Here is a 17,923-nt window from a genome sequence, read left to right on the forward strand (position 1 = left end):
CAGGGCTCTGAGCGGAGTGTGGCTGGATAGAATTCTTCTGGTTTGCCAGGGGACACGCAGTTCCTGAGAACACTGGTGTTAATCCAGATCACTCTGGTTTAGAGGTGTCACTCCAGATTTCCCCGGGTAGCCAGGGTCAGTACATGGCCCAATAACAATCTCCTTGTAACTTGTGTTTGGTTTCCCATGGTCCGACCCAGGGGTCGCTGAGCAATTTGCCATCACTGAGGCCACCCTGAGTGCCTGGTCCTCATTAGAGGAAGAGGAAATGAATTACGGGGGCAGCTCCCAGGAGATCATACAGCTTCAAGGTACCTCTCCCTTCCTGTCTGCCATGAGCAGCCTTTCAGGGCTCCTGCTGCTCCCCAGCCCTCCCTACATGTAGTGATTCGGGGCCACCCTTCCTGGTCTCCTGTCTCCGTCAGATGCAGATCCCTGGGCTTTCAGGTGTAGATCTGTCATCTCGTTCCAAAGGGGATGTTTGGACAGCTGGGGACCATGGAGCACAGCTGCATTCTGACCACACCCCTGCCAATGCTGGGTCCTTGGGGTCCCCTTCCACTAGCCCATGGGGGCACCCAGAGCTGAGGGCAGGATTGGGACCCTGGATGGACTCAGCAACCCCAGCTGGATTCAGTAGAAGCCACAGACCATCAGGGTCTCTGGGAATCAGGTGTCTGAAGCAGGGCTCCCTGGATCTGTGGCCACTCCTCATTGTGATGGCCATGCCCCTTCTCAGGGCCCTGCTGAATCCCTAACACACAATTCTCCCCTCCCTGGCTTTGCTTTCAGACCTGGAGAGCATCTACCTGCAGGAGAAGCTGCTGCCAAGTCCCCAGGTAATAAATAGCCGCAACGTGGAAGACAGCCTGCCTGCCTCCTCGTCCTCCACACACACCTCCCCGACAGCCCGGGGGCACACTGGAGCAGAGAAATGGAATTCTAGACACATCTTCCCCGGGGCTCTCCCCCATGGCCCCCCAGGCAGACAGCTCGGAGAAGGAGCTGGCCTGCACAGGGCCAGAGCGGGAGAGCACGACCAGCATCTGCCAGAAGCGGCTCGCAACTCCCTGCACTATGCGGACAGCAGCTCCCTCTCTGAGGACGAAGTGTTTTATAACTAGATCCCAGGCAGAAAGAGGGAGGGGTGTTGCCCTGAGGGGTCCTGCCCCAGGGGATGGCACGTTCCAGCTCCCTGGATGTTGCTGGGAGAAATGATGAAAAGTTGCCTATTAGTTTGACATGGCAAGTGGGTGCCCATAAAATCCCTCCTACTAATGCCTGCGGGGGCTCCTCGAGAGCTGGGTGCCTTTGTTGGACTGTTGCCCGGTGGGGGCTTTGATTTATTTTCCTTTGGCCGAGGCTGCTGATTGCGTTAAGGAGACTCTCTGCAAGACCAAGACATGTTCTGTCTCCCAGCGGTTCCCTGAGGGCTGGACAGCCAGGGAGCATGGGAAGGCATCTGCGTCCAAGCGTATTGAATGTGCGTTTCAGGCTTCCATCCTCGGTGCCCCAGCTAGCCCTGTGAGCGGGTGGTCTGCACACAAGCCAGCACTCGATGCTTTGGCTTCTTGTCCCCACCTCGTTTGGATGAGACCTCGGCAGGTTTACCAGGGGCATGGCTGTGCTCCCCCATGCAATTCCAGCCGCTATGGAGAGGCACTGGGCTCTCAAGCCACTTGGGGCTGGGAGCTTTGGCATTTGGCTAGCAAGCAGCTGGCTTGTACGAAGGCCACCCTGCTCTCTGAGACTGGATGTTTCAGTTGCCTAAGGAGGTTAGGTGCCAAATCCCATCAATGGAGGGTGAATGGAGTGTCTAATTCCCATAAGGTCTTTGCACATCCTAGCCTAAAGGCTGAAATGCTACAACCCCAGTCAGTTTGGTCCTTTCTCTTTACAGGACCAGAGTTAAACTCCAGGGCCCAGCTGCCCCCCCCCCCACACACACACACCCCACCCAGCCCCGCTGGCCATGCCTCGCACTGTGCTCCAGCCTTGGGGGGCTGGGACACAGCCCATGTCCAGGACTTAGTTACAACTTGGTCAGGTTCATTCAGCTGAGACGACAAACCTCATCATATGTAACCCCCCCCCACCCCACCCCCATGGCTGCAGGGCACTGCTGGCTTTGACGCTCTGACCTCAAAGGTTTGAATAGTTCTGTGAGCAGGGCTCTCCCTTGGCACATACCATCATTCACATGTGCTGGGAGTGGGGGGGAGATACCAACATGAAATCTCAGCCCACGGGGGGATGGGGAGCAGCTGAATGTATTCACTTGAGAAGACTTTGTCTGCCATGACCACTGTGCCTCTGGCAGAGGCTGCATCCGCGGGGTTTTCTCTAGGGATGCAAGAGACTAGTCGAGTATGCAATAAGCAAAAGCTTATTGGACAGTCGACACACTAGTCAACTCGTCACCCCCCCCTGCCCCCGTTACTGCCTCTATCACAAAAGGGAGGAGGAGATGGTGGGGGAGCTGGCTTAAAAGCCAATTCCCTCCAGCCCCGTGAGACGGGGCAGGGGCCCAGCAGAGTCCCTGCTGGGGCTCTTGTGCATTTCAGAGGGGAAGTACCGTATGGAGCCTGGGGTCAGCGGGGGCTCCATGCAGGTGCCAGCTTTGAAATGTAGAGGAGTCCTCAGCAAAGGCTCTTGTGCATTTCAAAGCGGAAGTGCCTGCTGGCCCCGGGCTCCATGCCACATTCCAACTTTGAAATGCACAGGCAAAGGCAGAACCCGGAAGTTCTTAGGGTCTGTCCTCACTAGCCCCCCAGTTCGAACTAGGGTGGCTAATGGAGGCATTCAAACTTGCAAATGAAGCTCAGGATTTAAATATCCCGGGCTTCATTTGCATGTTCCTGGGTGGGCGCCATTTTTAAATGCCCATAATTCGAACTCCCTGCCCACAGCTACACGTGGCATGGACTAGGTAGTTCGAATTAAAGCTCCTAATTCGAACTACTGTTACTCCTCCTGCAAGGTGTAGACATACCCTTAGGCTGCGTCTACACTGGCATGATTTTGCACAAATACTTTTAACGGAAAAGTTTTTCCGTTAAAAGTATTTGCACAAGAGAGCATCTATACTGGCATGTGCCTTTGCACAAAAGATTTGCTTTTGCGCAAATTCATCCATGCTAGTGTAGATGCTGTCTTGTGCAAGAAAGCGCCGATGGCCATTTTAGCCACTGGGCTTTCTTGCACAAGAAATTGATGTTACCTGTCTACACTGGCCTCTTGCGCGAGAACACTTGCACAAGAGGACTTATCCCTGAGTAGGAACGTCAAAGTATTTGCACAAGAACCACTGATTTCATACAGTAAAACATCAGTGTTCTTGCGCAAATACTCGCGGCCAGTGTAGACAGGTGGCCGCTTTTGCGCAAAATCTTGCCACTGTAGACACAGCCTTACAGTGCAGACATACCCTTACAGACTAATCGAATAGTCGATGGAAATCCCATCGGCTATTTGATTAGTTAATTCACCGCAATTTAACATCCCTTGTTTCCTCCCAGTCAGGGCGGGTCTGTAAGGACAGAGGCTGACATGTGCAATGAGTCACTGTGCACCTCAGTCTGCTTCCTCCTAGGCTGGTCCTCCTTTACCAGTCACTGGCCAGGCCAGGCGGGCGGGTGTCATGCCTGGCGTGTGAACTTAGTCACCTACATGGTTACTACGGTTGCTGGAGACGTGCGCCTTGGCTACGCTTCCTGCGTCAGCTGGGGCAGAAGGAGCAGGTCCCAGGGCAGGGGGTGGGGGAAGCAGCAGTGACACCTTTTCCCCCCCACGTTCCCTGCTGCAGAGAAATACAAAGGGTCAATAGCTCCACACAGGCTGGCTCTGTCTGATTTACTTGGCCATGAGGGGGAACAATGGATTTCAGAGGAGCCACTCACAGGCAGGCTAAGGCCCAGCTACCCTGGAGATGGTGTCTGGGGACAGGCAGGGGGTGCGTTGGCTGCACAGGGCTCCTACAAGCCTGGTTCTGGCTTAAACGGGCATGGTGCCGTTAGGAGCGACTGGAGGGTAAGGGAGAATTCCACGCAGGTTGGTCTGTGATGGGCTCAGATGGGTGCAGTGAGAAGTGAGGCCTTTCACTGGCAGAAGCACAAGCCCCCAGCCCTTAGGCTACCAGCGCGTCTCTTCTAGGGCTTGAGGAGCAGTATGCTCTGGCCCCACTGGGCCCAGCCCCCAAGGGGCACCAGGAACTCAGTTCAGGATGTTCCGGGCACATTTCACGTGGCAACAGCCACTGCAGCCGTGGTCTGTCCTCTGCGCTGAGTCCATGGGCCAAGTTGTTTGTCCCAGCGTATATGTGCTGGGATCTCGCTCCACGGTGGCTGAGGGCTCCAGCAACTGCCAGGCTTCCTGGGGCAGAGAGCTCCAGGGGTCATGTCTGCCCTGGCTCCCTGCTGTGGGAGCAGCAAGGGGTGGAGCTTTTCAATCCACTTCAGTTTACAAAAAAAGATTTGAGGCAATGGCAGCAAGAGGCAGGGGTTCCTGTGGGCACCGCCCCTGCCTTCTGCTGTGATCTGAGCCCCAGCCAGAGCCTGTCCCCACGGCTCCGCAAGGCTGAGAATCACTCATGTCAGTGTCTTCGGATTTGCCAGGTCTTCAATCGCCGCCTTCAGCTGGAAGAGAAGCGGCGGTTGGGCGAGACTGTGCCCCCGCCGGGCAGGGCAAGCTCCTTGCTCCTCCTGCCCGGGGCACTCAAGAGCCATTAGGTCACCTCCTCAATGCCCATGCCTTTCCCATCCCAGATGGGTCCTTGGGTCCCTGGCCATCCCCCCCAGGTAGCTCTCTAGTGTGCCACAGACCCCAGCTCCTGCCGGCCCAGCCCTTTCGCCCTACCCCGCTCCTGCTGGTCTCAGTCCCCCTCCCCTGCCGGCCCCAGCCCTTTCGCCCTACCCCGCTCCTGCTGGTCCCAGTCCCCCTCCCCTGCCGGCCCCAGCCCTTTCGCCCTACCCCGCTCCTGCTGGTCCCAGTCCCCCTCCCCTGCTCCTGCTGGCCCAGCCCTTTCGCCCTACCCCGCTCCTGCTGGTCCCAGTCCCCCTCCCCTGCCGGCCCCAGCCCTTTCGCCCTACCCCGCTCCTGCTGGTCCCAGTCCCCCTCCCCTGCCGGCCCCAGCCCTTTCGCCCTACCCCGCTCCTGCTGGTCCCAGTCCCCCTCCCCTGCCGGCCCCAGCCCTTTCGCCCTACCCCGCTCCTGCTGGTCCCAGTCCCCCTCCCCTGCTCCTGCTGGCCCCAGCCCTTTTGCCCTACCCCGCTCCTGCTGGTCCCAGTCCCCCTCCCCTGCCGGCCCCAGCCCTTTCGCCCTACCCCGCTCCTGCTGGTCCCAGTCCCCCTCCCCTGCCGGCCCCAGCCCTTTTGCCCTACCCCGCTCCTGCTGGTCTCAGTCCCCCTCCCCTGCCGGCCCAGCCCTTTCGCCCTACCCCGCTCCTGCTGGTCCCAGTCCCCCTCCCCTGCCGGCCCCAGCCCTTTCGCCCTACCCCGCTCCTGCTGGTCCCAGTCCCCCTCCCCTGCTCCTGCTGGCCCAGCCCTTTCGCCCTACCCCGCTCCTGCTGGTCCCAGTCCCCCTCCCCTGCCGGCCCCAGCCCTTTCGCCCTACCCCGCTCCTGCTGGTCCCAGCCCTTTCGCCCTACCCCACTCCTGCTGGTCCCAGTCCCCCTCCCCTGCCGGCCCCAGCCCTTTCGCCCTACCCCGCTCCTGCTGGTCCCAGTCCCCCTCCCCTGCCCCTGCTGGCCCCAGCACTTTCGCCCTACCCCGCTCCTGCTGGTCTCAGTCCCCCTCCCCTGCCGGCCCCAGCCCTTTCGCCCTACCCCGCTCCTGCTGGTCCCAGTCCCCCTCCCCTGCCGGCCCCAGCCCTTTCGCCCTACCCCGCTCCTGCTGGTCCCAGCCCTTTCGCCCTACCCCACTCCTGCTGGTCCCAGTCCCCCTCCCCTGCCGGCCCCAGCCCTTTCACCCTACCCCGCTCCTGCTGGTCCCAGTCCCCCTCCCCTGCCGGCCCCAGCCCTTTCGCCCTACCCCGCTCCTGCTGGTCCCAGTCCCCCTCCCCTGCCGGCCCCAGCCCTTTCGCCCTACCCCGCTCCTGCTGGTCCCAGCCCTTTCGCCCTACCCCGCTCCTGCTGGTCCCAGTCCCCCTCCCCTGCTCCTGCTGGCCCAGCCCTTTCGCCCTACCCCGCTCCTGCTGGTCCCAGTCCCCCTCCCCTGCCGGCCCCAGCCCTTTCACCCTACCCCGCTCCTGCTGGTCCCAGTCCCCCTCCCCTGCCCCTGCTGGCCCCAGCCCTTTCGCCCTACCCCGCTCCTGCTGGTCCCAGTCCCCCTCCCCTGCCCCTGCTGGCCCAGCCCTTTCGCCCTACCCCGCTCCTGCTGGTCTCAGTCCCCCTCCCCTGCCGGCCCCAGCCCTTTCGCCCTACCCCGCTCCTGCTGGTCCCAGTCCCCCTACCCCGCTCCTGCTGGTCCCAGTCCCCCCCACCCCACTTTTGCCGGCCCCCGGCCCACCTCGCTCCGAGATACGGTCCCAACGATCTGCCCCAAGGAGGTGACGAAGACACGCTGCAGGTTTAGCAGCTCAAATAGGTTATGAGCCTGGAAGAGGAGAGGAAGCCAGTGGGGCCAGGGTGATGTGGCATCAGCAGAGCCCTCCCTGTGCCCAGCGGTGCCCTCAGTGTGGGGACAGCAGGGCCCACTCAAGCCTGGAACTGCTGGGGGGAGCTGGGCCCAAGGCTTCTCCATTGCACCCGCCCTGCACCCTCCCAGGTAAGTTCAGGGCCTGCAGCCTCCCCTGCTGAGAGATGGGTTCAGGGAGCCCCATGCCCTGCACTGCAGTGACCACCAGATGCTCGTGCTCCGCAGGGGAAACCCATCCCAAAGCAGCTGGAGTTCCTTACAGGGACTGTCCTATCACAACCCCCCGGGGGCCCAGAGCAGGAGGTGGGGGCACTCAAGGCAGCACATTGGAGACTGTTGAAGTGTGAGGGAATGCAGGAGGGGGAGGGGGATGTGGGGGGGGCAGGGAGTTGGTGAGACGGGGGTCACAGTGCAGGAGTTGGGTTGTGGGGGGCTCAGGGCAGGGGGCTGAAGCTTTTCCCCTGAGATTTGTATCAGGGCTGCTGGCTGTTCCCTTCCTGTCCCGGTCAGGGAGCGGGAGCAAAGTGACAGGCCTTGTCTGCCCCTTGTCCTCCCCAGCCACAGGGAGAAGAAAGCAGCAAACTGGGCACTTTCCCCTCGCTCCCTGACAGTGAAGAAGGGGAACAGCCAGCAACATCCTTCTGGTACAAATCTTGGGGAGGGGGCTCCAGCACATGCCAGGGGGGCTCGGAGCTGGAGCAGCCCTGGATAGGGAGCGTGCCCCCAGACTGGCCCTTTCACCTGCCTGCTGCTTAGCCAGCAGCCTGCAGGAGAGCCCTGGGAGTCGGTGGGAGCGCGCTGCCCTCCTCCAGCCGCTGTCTGGCCCCTGTTACCGGCTCATTTCCACCTCTGCATGGAACCAAACAAATGCATCTGGAGCCAGAACTTTGTGAGGCTGGGGGAGCAGGTGAAGCCTGCCCAGACCTCTCTGCCTCCGACCATGTAGCTGGGTCTTTACATCCCACTCATGGCCGTGGGGACTAAAGGTCACGTCACGTGTGACCCGCATACGAAACCGACAACCCTTCAGTTCACGGGGCCAGGGCTCTACGCAAGCAGCCTCGCTCTTGGTTTGACTGCAGGGCCAGGGCTGTATTTCGATAGCCAGGACACCTGCCTGGCCTTCCCGCAGCCACCCCAGCTCTGCCAGGCAGGTTTCTCACTGCAGCTGGCTCGGGTTCTGCTGGCCCCATTTAGGTGGGGAGCTGTGTGCATCCCTCTTAGGGCTGTGCATAGCGAGAGACTGTGTCTCACTCTGCCCAGGCTGCACTGCAGGGACTTTTCACAGGCTCCGCACAGGAGCTTTGACTTGCTCCATTTCTGACCTGGGCCGGTTCACCCCCCCTTAGGTAACCTGGGGACTCCCAGCTTCCCAGGGATTCCCCCTATTGATGCCGAACTTAGTGCGGACACCTGATCGGCACAGCCCCCTGCAGCCCAGAACTCCTAAGTGCAAGTGACCCGCCAGCCTTAGCCTCCCACGCAGCTGGAAGAACAGGCGTGTGCCACCGCGACTGGCTTCTTGTGAGCTCAGTCTCCCCCACAGCCCTTCCCACACCCTTACCTGGTGCAGAGATGTCCACGGAGACAGCTGGAGGGTTATTGGCTCGATGGTGCAGTCGTCCCCCAGCGTCCCGTTGGAGTGAGACTGTTGGGGAACAGGGGCCATGGGCACGGCAGGTCTGCAGAGGCTGTTGTAGCGGTGCCGCTTTCAAAGGGCACTCCCAGGGGGACAGCCCAGGGCTGGGACTCAGCAAAGTGCTGCCCCCTTCATAGGGCGGAGCCTCCACAGTGGGAGTGGTCCCTGCAGATATTAGGGGCAGGGAGAAGTGCCCTCCACAGCCCCTGCCTGGGCTGGTGTCTCTGGGCATGCTGCTGCCTGTAGCGCTGAGCCCTCCCCCACTGAAGGAGGGCCAGGCTGTGACACAGCCACTCGTGGTTCTGGGGAGGAAAGGGGCTGCCCTGGAGGAAGCGCTGTAATGTACAATACTGCTTAGCCGTGTGGCTGCAGAGCCTCCCCCCTCGCCCTGGGCTGAAGCGGTGAGAAGGGAAGGTGCTCTGAGGTGGCTGACTGGAGGGAGGGGCAGCCGCCAGCCCAGGGATCCCACCAGCCCCTCCCAGGTCTGGCTGGCGCTGGTTTCTCGACTTCGCTCTGTGCTAAGGGCTGCTGGCTGGAGGGGCTCCCCCAGGGCAGTGTGGGCAGCAGGGGGGAGTGCTCTGAGCCTACCTTCTCCTCTGGCTCCTTCTCCCCTGGCGTGGCCTCATCATGGGTCTGGAGGTATCTCACCAGTGTGGCTCTTTGCACCATGCCCACCAGAATCAGAGACTCTGGAGGAAAGGAGACAGGACATGGGAGGAGGGCAGGACAGGTGGCTCATCCCTGACACCAACTGACCATTTCACAGTCCTAGGCCGAGGCTGATGGGCACCGCAAGGGCTGTGGCCAGGGAGATTGCTCCATGCCAAGGGCTCTGTTAAGCCATGGATGCTCTTCCACCAAGATAAGGCTGCTCGTGCCCCTGGCCCAGGGCCCCCAGTAATAAGGAGATAGGCCAGCGATGCCCGTCAAAGGGAACTGCTCCAGGAGCTCTGTCCCTGCCAGACTAGCAGGGCCCAGCTCCAGGGCAAAGCGGGGGGTGGAAAGAAAAAGGGTGGGGGAGGAAAGGAGATGCAGATGGACAGTGGAGACTGGGAAGGGCCAGTGGGGTCTGAGTGCGGTGTGGGCATGCTACCTGCGCTCTCCACAATGGGGTACTCCAAGTCGTCAGTAGAGGTCACAACTCTGAGGATCTCCTCAAAGCCGGCGCCCTTGGCCAGAACTGCAAAGTGGGGGTTCATGAACTGGCGAGTGGTCACACTGTAGGAGCTGGGGATGGAAGGGCCACAGGTGAGCCAGGGCAAAGGGGTAAGTGCTCTCCTCTGACCTGCACCGAGACCTCTGGACAGCCACCATCCCCAAACCAGGCACCTCACACCGAGAGCAGGGTGGCCATGGGAGTTGGGGACCCTGCGGTTCATCTGGGGTTAACCCCAGTGCACCAGGGCCCCTCTCCTGCCTCAGCTCTGCCCTTTGTGCCAGGCATGCCTTCGCCACCCAGCCGTGGTGCCAGCCTCCAGCGCCTCCAGCTCCAGCTGGCTGCCTACCTGGCCCTGTGGAAGCCCTGCACCAGCCTCTCCCCGGGGCTCACCCAATGTGCCGGCTCCTGATGCGGGGCAGGTAGGGCAGCTTCTTCACGATGATGGTGCCGTCGTAGAACGAGGGCTGGAACTTCTGGGCAATGGCATTGGCCACCAGCACAGCCAGGGTGACAGGCAGGATGTGGGCAATCTGCCCGGTCATTTCAAAGGCCAGCAGGGCAGTGGAGAGCGTGTGTGTGACCGAGCCCGAGAAAGCAGCTGCCCCTGTCGGGACAATGTCAAGAGCAGTAACCTCCTGGTGCAGCCTCGTGCCCAGGGAGTGGCTCTGCCAGGGGCTTGTGCCCAGCTACCGTGCAAGCCATGGAGCCACTGTGCAACAACCCCTCCCCCGCTGCCATTGGGGAGGGGAAGGAAAGGGGAAGACATGCCTGAGACATGCTAGCGACTCACCAGCCAGCGCGTACCCGCCTGGAGTGATGGTGTTAACTGCGCCATCCGACTGGATCCCATGGGGGAAGAGCAAGGCGACCCCTTCTCCCACCAAACGCCCGATCGCAGCCCCTGGCAACACAGTCACAGCTGGATTCACCCACACCGATCTGCAGGTCACATGAGTCCCCACTTCCCAGGTCCCCAGTGGGCTCCTCCGGGACAGGACTTGAGTGTGTGTCCCACCGGAGCAGGAGCCAAAGTTCCCAAGAGCCGGGGTGGATCTTGCAAGCACTTGCTGCTTTTCCCTCCCAGAATTTTCTGCTCTGGGTGTGGAGGGATCCCAGCAGCCGCCACTTAGCGCTGAGTGATAAAGGGCTGGCCCAATTGTCAGCCCTTATGCGCTGGGCTGGTAGTAAGGGCAGACACATGGGCCATCCAGGCTTGTGTGCCGAAAGGCGTACAAAGGGCAGGCTGAAATGGTCTCACCGTACACAAAGATCGGCATGAAGTACCCAGCAGGCATCGGCATGGTGGTGGCCAAGATCAGCATCCAGAACTTTAACAAATGAGGAAGCAGGAGCAAGTAAGGCACCCACACACATGCACCTGCCGCGCCCTTCCCTCGCCCACAGTGGTCCCAGCCACCAAACCAATCTGCAAAGCTCTCCACCCAGCAGCAAGCCCTGCTCTCCTCATACACCTGCCCCTTAGCAAGTCAGGGTTCCTAGCCAGACCCACCTCACCCGGAGGCGACAGTTCTGCCAGGGGACCCGAAAGGGTTCGGAGATGTGCTGAGCTGCTCTCAGCTGACTGCCAAGCATGACATGGGGGATCTGGTTTTTAGCCCTCAGGTCCCTGCCAGGAGACACAGCGAGGCACCCCAGGAGCTGCTGGCTACGCCTCCCCGCACACGTGAAACGAGGCTTACGGGCTCTGACGACAAAGGGTTCTGCGGCCAGCTGATCCCCGTCTAGACTACCGCACTGAGCCGACAATCAGCTGATCGGCACAGCGCGGCCGCCATTTTGATGTAAATGAAGCAGCGATTATTGAAATTGCTGTTTCATTTTGCTATGTCTGGTCAACTCATCTCCATGGCTCTGCCGACGGAGCCGTGTAGTCCAGACACACCCCTAGGGAGCAGGCTCTTGGTTCACCCTGAAGGACCCAAGAGGCTGGGAGCTCCTGACGCCCACAGAGCACTGAGCTGCCTGTAGACTCAGATGCATGGCAGCTAATTTCATGGAGACCTCCACAGGCCCAATACCTTCATCACCAGGAAGAGCGCCAGGCTGCCATAGATGGTAATGCGGGGCTCCCACCACTCAAGCCACAGGTTTTTAGGGTCAACTTGAAGAGGCCTGGCCAGCGATGCATTCTGGGACAGAATGCCCCACGTCTGGTTGTCAAAGAGGGAGGTGAGATGCTCCTTCATGCTGAGCTGGGAAAGGAGGAGACGGCGCTGAGCCCTGCCGGCCTGATGGTGCACAACTGGTCCGGCCTGCTACCCCTACCTGCTCCAGTAAGCCTGGAATACCAGAGTGGGGGGATATGGGCTTCAGAGGGCTGCTGCCCTGCCAGGGGGATCTTGGCTGGGAGGCAGAGAGGACCTAGTGTGTGGGCTAAGGAGATAGGGAACCCAGAGGTGCAGCCAGCCCTGGGAGATGGTTGGAGCTGGACTTCAGTATGAAGAGGACAATGTCCTTTGTTTGTAAAGCCAGACCCCAGGGCGGGTGCTATTCATCTCTCTGAGAGTAGAAAAGGCCCCTGAGCGAAACATAAGGGGAGTGTCCTGGAGTCAATGATTGTCCATGTATATTCCAATTTAGAACTCCAGCCCTGGAGACACTGGTGAGCAGGTTGGACAGGCACCTGTCAGGGATGATCTAGACGGTGCTTGGTCCTGCCAGTCCCATATGAGGAGAGGCTAAAGCGACTGGGACTTTTCAGTTTAGAAAAGAGGAGACTGAGGGGGGATATGATAGAGGTCTATACAATCAGGAGTGGTGTGGAGAGGGCGGATAAAGAAAAGTTATTTATTAGTTCCCATAATAGAAGAACTAGAGGACACCAAATGAAATTAATGGGTAGCAGGTTTAAAACTAATAAAAGGAAGTTCTTCTTCACACAGCGTGTAGTCAACCTGTGGAACTCCTTGCCAGAGGAGGCTGTGAAGGCTAGGACCATAATAGAGTTTAAAGAGAAGCTGGATAAATTCATGGAGGTTAGGTCCATAAAAGGCTATTAGCCAGGGGATAAAATGGGGTCCTTGGCCTCTGTTTGTCAGAGGCTGGAGAGGGATGGCAGAAGACAAATCGCTTGTTCATTGTCTTCAGTCCACCCCCTCTGGAGCACCTGGTGCTGGCCACTGTCGGCAGACAGGATACTGGGCAAGATGGACCTTTGGTCTGACCCAGTACGGCCGTTCCTATGTTCTTATGACTCCACGACCTCTTGAGGACCCTGCCAGGTGTCGTGTTCTATGACTCTGTGGTTAGATCCCCATTGGTCACAGGATCCCAAGGCCTAGGCCAGTACTTACCCTGGATGCCATGAAGTGCCCCAGGCTGGGCGGGAACGTGATGGAGGCGAGCAGGAGGGCCACCAGAGAGGAATAAATGGGCTTGCTGGAAAAGGCAGATCAGTTCAGAGGGGAAACTGAGCCAATGCGCCCTGGTGCGGGGCTCCAATAACTGGCTGGCTGGGGGCAGGGCGCTGGATGTTGCCAGCCACCAGCATGGGTAAAGTTTCCATGCCAGTTCTGGGCATGGGCAGCCCACCCCTCCCGTTCTGACCCCCATCCTTCACAGTCAGAGCCCAAACCACTCCCCGCCTCCATTGCCCACCCCCCCAGCACTGGATAGACCATAGTCCCTGGGTGGCCAGAGCATATGCAGGCTCCAGCCCTGAATCTCAAGTAACACAGTTACTGCCCCAGCCAGCCACGGGGATCTGGCAGCCGGCCAGCCTGATGGCCATGCTCCCACCCTGAGACCCGCCACACACCTTGCCCTGAGCTTCTGCCCTGAGACGCCATACACCCAGCTTCCTGCCCCTCCCACATTTCTGTCCTGAGACCTGGGCCCCATGCCCCCCTGTCCTGACTCCTGCACCCCTGTCCTGAGCCCCCCAACTTCCCAAAACCCCTGACCTGAGAGGGATGCACCCCCCCACACCCCAACCCCCTGCTGTGAGTCCCCCCAGCCCTCAATCCCCTGCCCTGAACTCCCCCACAGTCACACACCTGCCCTGAGCCCCCAGCACTCCAATCACACTTACATGTCTTTTAGTACTGTTGTATTACAACACCCCAACCCTCAGCCCAAAGGGGGGGCGCAATACAACCGTACCTGCAAGAAATGTCAGTTTCTTTTACCCCTGGCTCTGTCACACTCTGGCCCTGTGCTCTGACTACAGGGAAGGGGAGGGCCAGGGAGACTGCAGGTTGGGAAGACACAACTCCTATGAATTCTCCCATAGGGTGCAAATCCAACACAGGTTCAGGAGCAGGAAGGAGGTTTCCTCTCCCTCCTGCAGCAGAGAAGGTGACCGAGCATCTCTGCGTATTCTGGGGCCCTAGGATGTGTGCACAGCAGTTGAGGAACCAAGAACTATCCAGCATGAAGGCCTTGCAGGAAAGGGGCCTTGCTTGCCGACCATGGAAAAGGGAATGGACGGGCCGGGGGGGAATGAACAGCCCCTGGGGACTGAGCCCAGGAAGGGCGTGGTGGGTGATGGAGGGTACAGCAGAGCGACAGGGCCAGGGCAGAGACAGTCTTTGGCCACAGGCCTGCTGAGGGAAGTGGCTTGCACAGCTCCCATCCTGCTGCACTTTAGGGCCAGCCCCCACCCCGAGAATGCCCCTCCCCCCAGAACACCTACTCTGCAGCCAGCAGCTTGGCGGTGAGCGAGTTCCTCCGGACGTAGCCCAGGAGCCAGCGCTGACAGAAGAGGTATGCACAGCCTGCGACCCCACAGATCCCCCTGGCAAGAGGCAAGACTGAGCAGCAGGAATTACCCCTCACCCCACCCTCCATGACAAGCGGAGCGCTACCCGCACACGGGTCCAGGGTAATTTCATGACCAGGCATGCCGACACCGGAGCACGGAGCCCACGGGCAGTGCTGTGCCCGGGCTCTGTGGTGCATGCCTGGTCTTGCAGCCCCGCCCTGCTCCTTATGGCTTGTCACCGCACACGCCTGGCAAGCAAGGCACTGCCAGGGCAGCGCTGGAGGGAGGCAGAACGTTGCCTCTGTAAGTGGCCCACAGCAGCCGTGGGACTTGATACAGTTTTGCCAGGCCCGGGGTAGCAAGCTCCCCATGGGCACCGCTCCTCAGCACAGCACAAAGTAACCCTGCTCCTACCCCAGTGCCATGAAGAAGAACGTCTCTGGGAGATCAAAGGGGAAATCGATCTTAAAACTGGTCTTGAAGAGAGCAGTGATGGTTTCTGAGAGAAGGAGTCGACAGTCAGCACCACACTGGCAGCTCACAACACGCGCTCCACGGCCACTCGCCCAACGGTGTCGGGGGCAGAGGGACACAGACATCTGAAGACTGTCCCCACCCCTGCCTGGCCCCTTCCCCCCCAGCGCCCACCCCTGCCTGGCCCCTTCCCCCCCAGCGCCCACCCCTGCCTGGCCCCTTCCCCCCAAACGCCCACCCCTGCCTGGCCCCTCCACCCCAAAGCACCCACCCCTGCCTGGCCCCTCCACCCCCAAGCGCCCACCCCTGCCTGGCCCCTCCACCCCAAAGCGCCCACCCCTGCCTGGCCCCTCCACCCCCAAGCGCCCACCCCTGCCTGGCCCCTTCCCCCCAAGCGCCCACCCCTGCCTGGCCCCTTCCCCCCAAGCGCCCACCCCTGCCTGGCCCCTTCCCCCCAAGCACCCACCCCTGCCTGGCCCCTCCACCCCAAAGCGCTCACCCCTGCCCGGCCCCTTCCCCCCAAGCGCCCACCCCTGCCCGGCCCCTTCCCCCCAAGCGCCCACCCCTGCCTGGCCCCTCCACCCCAAAGCGCCCACCCCTGCCTGGCCCCTCCACCCCAAAGCACCCACCCCTGCCTGGCCCCTTCCCCCCAAGCGCCCACCCCTGCCTGGCCCCTCCACCCCAAAGCACCCACCCCTGCCTGGCCCCACCACCCCAAAGCACCCACCCCTGCCTGGCCCCTTCCCCCCAAGCGCCCACCCCTGCCTGGCCTCTTCCCCCCAAGCGCCCACCCCTGCCTGGCCCCTTCCCCCCAAGCACCCACCCCTGCCCGGCCCCTTCCCCCCAAGCACCCACCCCTGCCTGGCCTCTTCCCCCCAAGCGCCCACCCCTGCCTGGCCCCTCCACCCCAAAGCACCCACCCCTGCCTGGCCCCTTCCCCCCAAGCGCCCACCCCTGCCTGGCCCCTCCACCCCAAAGCGCTCACCCCTGCCTGGCCCCTCCACCCCAAAGCACCCACCCCTGCCTGGCCCCTTCCCCCCCAAGTGCCCACCCCTGCCTGGCCCCTCCACCCCAAAGCGCCCACCCCTGCCTGGCCCCTCCACCCCAAAGCGCCCACCCCTGCCTGGCCCCTTCCCCCCAAGCACCCACCCCTCCCTGGCCTCTTCCCCCCAAGCGCCCACCCCTGCCTGGCCTCTTCCCCCCAAGCGCCCACCCCTGCCTGGCCCCTCCACCCCAAAGCGCCCACCCCTGCCTGGCCCCTCCACCCCAAAGCGCCCACCCCTGCCTGGCCCCTTCCCCCCAAGCGCCCACCCCTGCCTGGCCTCTTCCCCCCAAGCGCCCACCCCTGCCCGGCCCCTCCCCCCAAGCGCCCACCCCTGCCTGGCCTCTTCCCCCCAAGCGCCCACCCCTGCCTGGCCCCTTCCCCCCAAGCCCCTTCCCCCCACCCACCCCTGCCCGGCCCCTTCCCCCCAAGCGCCCATCCCTGCCTGGCCTCTTCCCCCCAAGCACCCACCCCTGCCCGGCCCCTTCCCCCCAAGCGCCCACCCCTGCCTGGCCCCTTCCCCCCAAGCACCCCCCCACCCACCCTCTTCCCCCCAAGCGCCCACCCCTGCCTGGCCCCTCCACCCCAAAGCGCCCACCCCTGCCTGGCCCCTCCACTCCAAAGCACCCACCTCTGCCTGGCCCCTCCACCCCCAAGCGCCCACCCCTGCCTGGCCTCTTCCCCCCAAGCGCCCACCCCTGCCTGGCCCCTCCACCCCCAAGCACCCACCCCTGCCTGGCCTCTTCCCCCCAAGCGCCCACCCCTGCCTGGCCCCTCCACCCCAAAGCACCCACCCCTGCCTGGCCCCTTCCCCCCAAGCGCCCACCCCTGCCTGGCCCCTCCACCCCAAAGCGCCCACCCCTGCCTGGCCCCTCCACTCCAAAGCGCCCACCCCTGCCTGGCCCCTCCACTCCAAAGCGCCCACCCCTGCCTGGCCCCTTCCCCCCAAGCACCCACCCCTGCCCGGCCCCTTCCCCCCAAGCGCCCACCCCTGCCTGGCCCCTTCCCCCCAAGCACCCCCCCACCCACCCTCTTCCCCCCAAGCGCCCACCCCTGCCCGACCTCTTCTCCCCAAGTGCCCACCCCTGCCTGGCCCCTCCACCCCAAAGCGCCCACCCCTGCCTGGCCCCTCCACCCCAAAGCCTGGTCTGGCCATTTCTCCCCAAGGGCCAGGGCAGGGGGTGGGGCTCAGCAAGGAGTGTGGGTGGGGTGCAGGGACAGAGCGTGGCAGGAGGGCCCGGGGGTGGGGGGCTCAAATGGGGGTGGTCCAGATGTTATGCTTATAGGAAGTACACAGAATCCTTGTCAGGGGAAAAAGCAACACACCTAGACGTAGCCACCGCGGTTAATGAAAATACAACATGAAAAACAGCATATGCATTCACACACACACACACACACACACACAATCACATTCATACAAACACTCACACGCACTCACGCACACACTCACACATACACTCACACACTCGCGCACACACTCAGACATACACTCGCACACACTCGCACACACACTCACATTCACTCACACACACTCGCACACACTATCACACTCATACAAACACACACTCTCTCTCTCTCGCGCGCACACACACACAGGCGCGTTTCTTATAAGAATAACACACATGCTTGATGAGCGGGGTTCATGGAGTGGGGAGCCAAGGGGGGGGTAACTCATCCGGATGGTCACTGAGCAGGGGCTGGGGGGGCTCAGTGGAAGGGTCTGGGTACGATGGGTCTGGATGCAGAGAGGTTGGGATCCCTCCCCATTGGAATCCCTCGCGCTGGGTTGAGGAGCGACCAGTATGGGGGGGAGGAGTGTGCAGAGCTTCCTGCAATTGGGGGCGGGCTGCCCTGGCCTAGAGGCTCCTAGCCTCTAAGCAACTGTAGCCCCTGACAACCTCCCAGCCCAGGTCTCCCGGCCAAGCTCTGGCCTAGCCTGACTTTGCCCATCTGGGGAGCTCTAGGGGCTGCCAGCACAAGGTGGTAGGGCCAGTCACCAGGGCAACGCCGTGATGAGGCCGCCCAGCTGTGTGCACAGATGCCCATGGGGGGGGTGACCTTCTCCTGGAGGGCCATCCCGCCACTCCTCCACCAGCCCCGCTCTCTACCTTGTTCGCTGCTGAAGACGGAGAGCAGGCGGAACATGAAGGCTCCGCAGGTGGCAGAGAAGAAGCCCCTCCAATAGTCCCTGACAGCAAAGTGGGATGACATCACCTCAATGCTGAACAGGACCCCTGGGAAGGAGAGGGCT

General features: G+C 61.8%; 2 protein-coding genes and 1 pseudogene across 4 annotated transcripts in view; 1 reads left to right on the top strand and 2 right to left on the bottom strand.

The window, feature by feature from the left end:
* Positions 1-3,831, top strand: part of FAM131C (family with sequence similarity 131 member C) — a 30,300-nt gene extending 26,469 nt beyond the window's left edge. The window contains 4 exon segments of the mRNA XM_089773026.1: positions 201-311; positions 793-970; positions 972-1,060; positions 1,063-3,831. Coding sequence (XP_089629152.1) covers positions 201-311; positions 793-970; positions 972-1,060; positions 1,063-1,124 — 440 coding nt within the window. The 3' untranslated portion in view covers positions 1,125-3,831.
* Positions 3,828-17,923, bottom strand: part of CLCNKA (chloride voltage-gated channel Ka) — a 28,875-nt gene continuing 14,779 nt past the window's right edge. For all 3 annotated transcript variants that reach the window (XM_075906340.2, XM_089773084.1, XM_089773085.1), the window contains 13 exons: positions 17,781-17,906; positions 14,568-14,652; positions 14,085-14,186; positions 12,745-12,829; positions 11,470-11,643; positions 10,689-10,758; positions 10,221-10,331; positions 9,821-10,034; positions 9,365-9,498; positions 8,860-8,960; positions 8,197-8,280; positions 6,504-6,590; positions 3,828-4,634 (listed from right to left, as the gene is read on the bottom strand). In XM_075906340.2, the coding sequence (XP_075762455.2) occupies positions 4,587-4,634; positions 6,504-6,590; positions 8,197-8,280; positions 8,860-8,960; positions 9,365-9,498; positions 9,821-10,034; positions 10,221-10,331; positions 10,689-10,758; positions 11,470-11,643; positions 12,745-12,829; positions 14,085-14,186; positions 14,568-14,652; positions 17,781-17,906 (1,421 nt within the window). In that variant the 3' untranslated portion in view covers positions 3,828-4,586. The remainder of the gene's footprint in view (positions 4,635-6,503; positions 6,591-8,196; positions 8,281-8,859; positions 8,961-9,364; positions 9,499-9,820; positions 10,035-10,220; positions 10,332-10,688; positions 10,759-11,469; positions 11,644-12,744; positions 12,830-14,084; positions 14,187-14,567; positions 14,653-17,780; positions 17,907-17,923) is intronic.
* LOC149521727 (signal recognition particle RNA) lies at positions 7,870-8,151 on the bottom strand (annotated as a pseudogene).

This window comes from Pelodiscus sinensis, chromosome 24, assembly GCF_052426305.1.
Source record: "Pelodiscus sinensis isolate ZL-2025 chromosome 24, ASM5242630v1, whole genome shotgun sequence".
Taxonomy (NCBI): Eukaryota; Metazoa; Chordata; order Testudines; family Trionychidae; genus Pelodiscus; species Pelodiscus sinensis.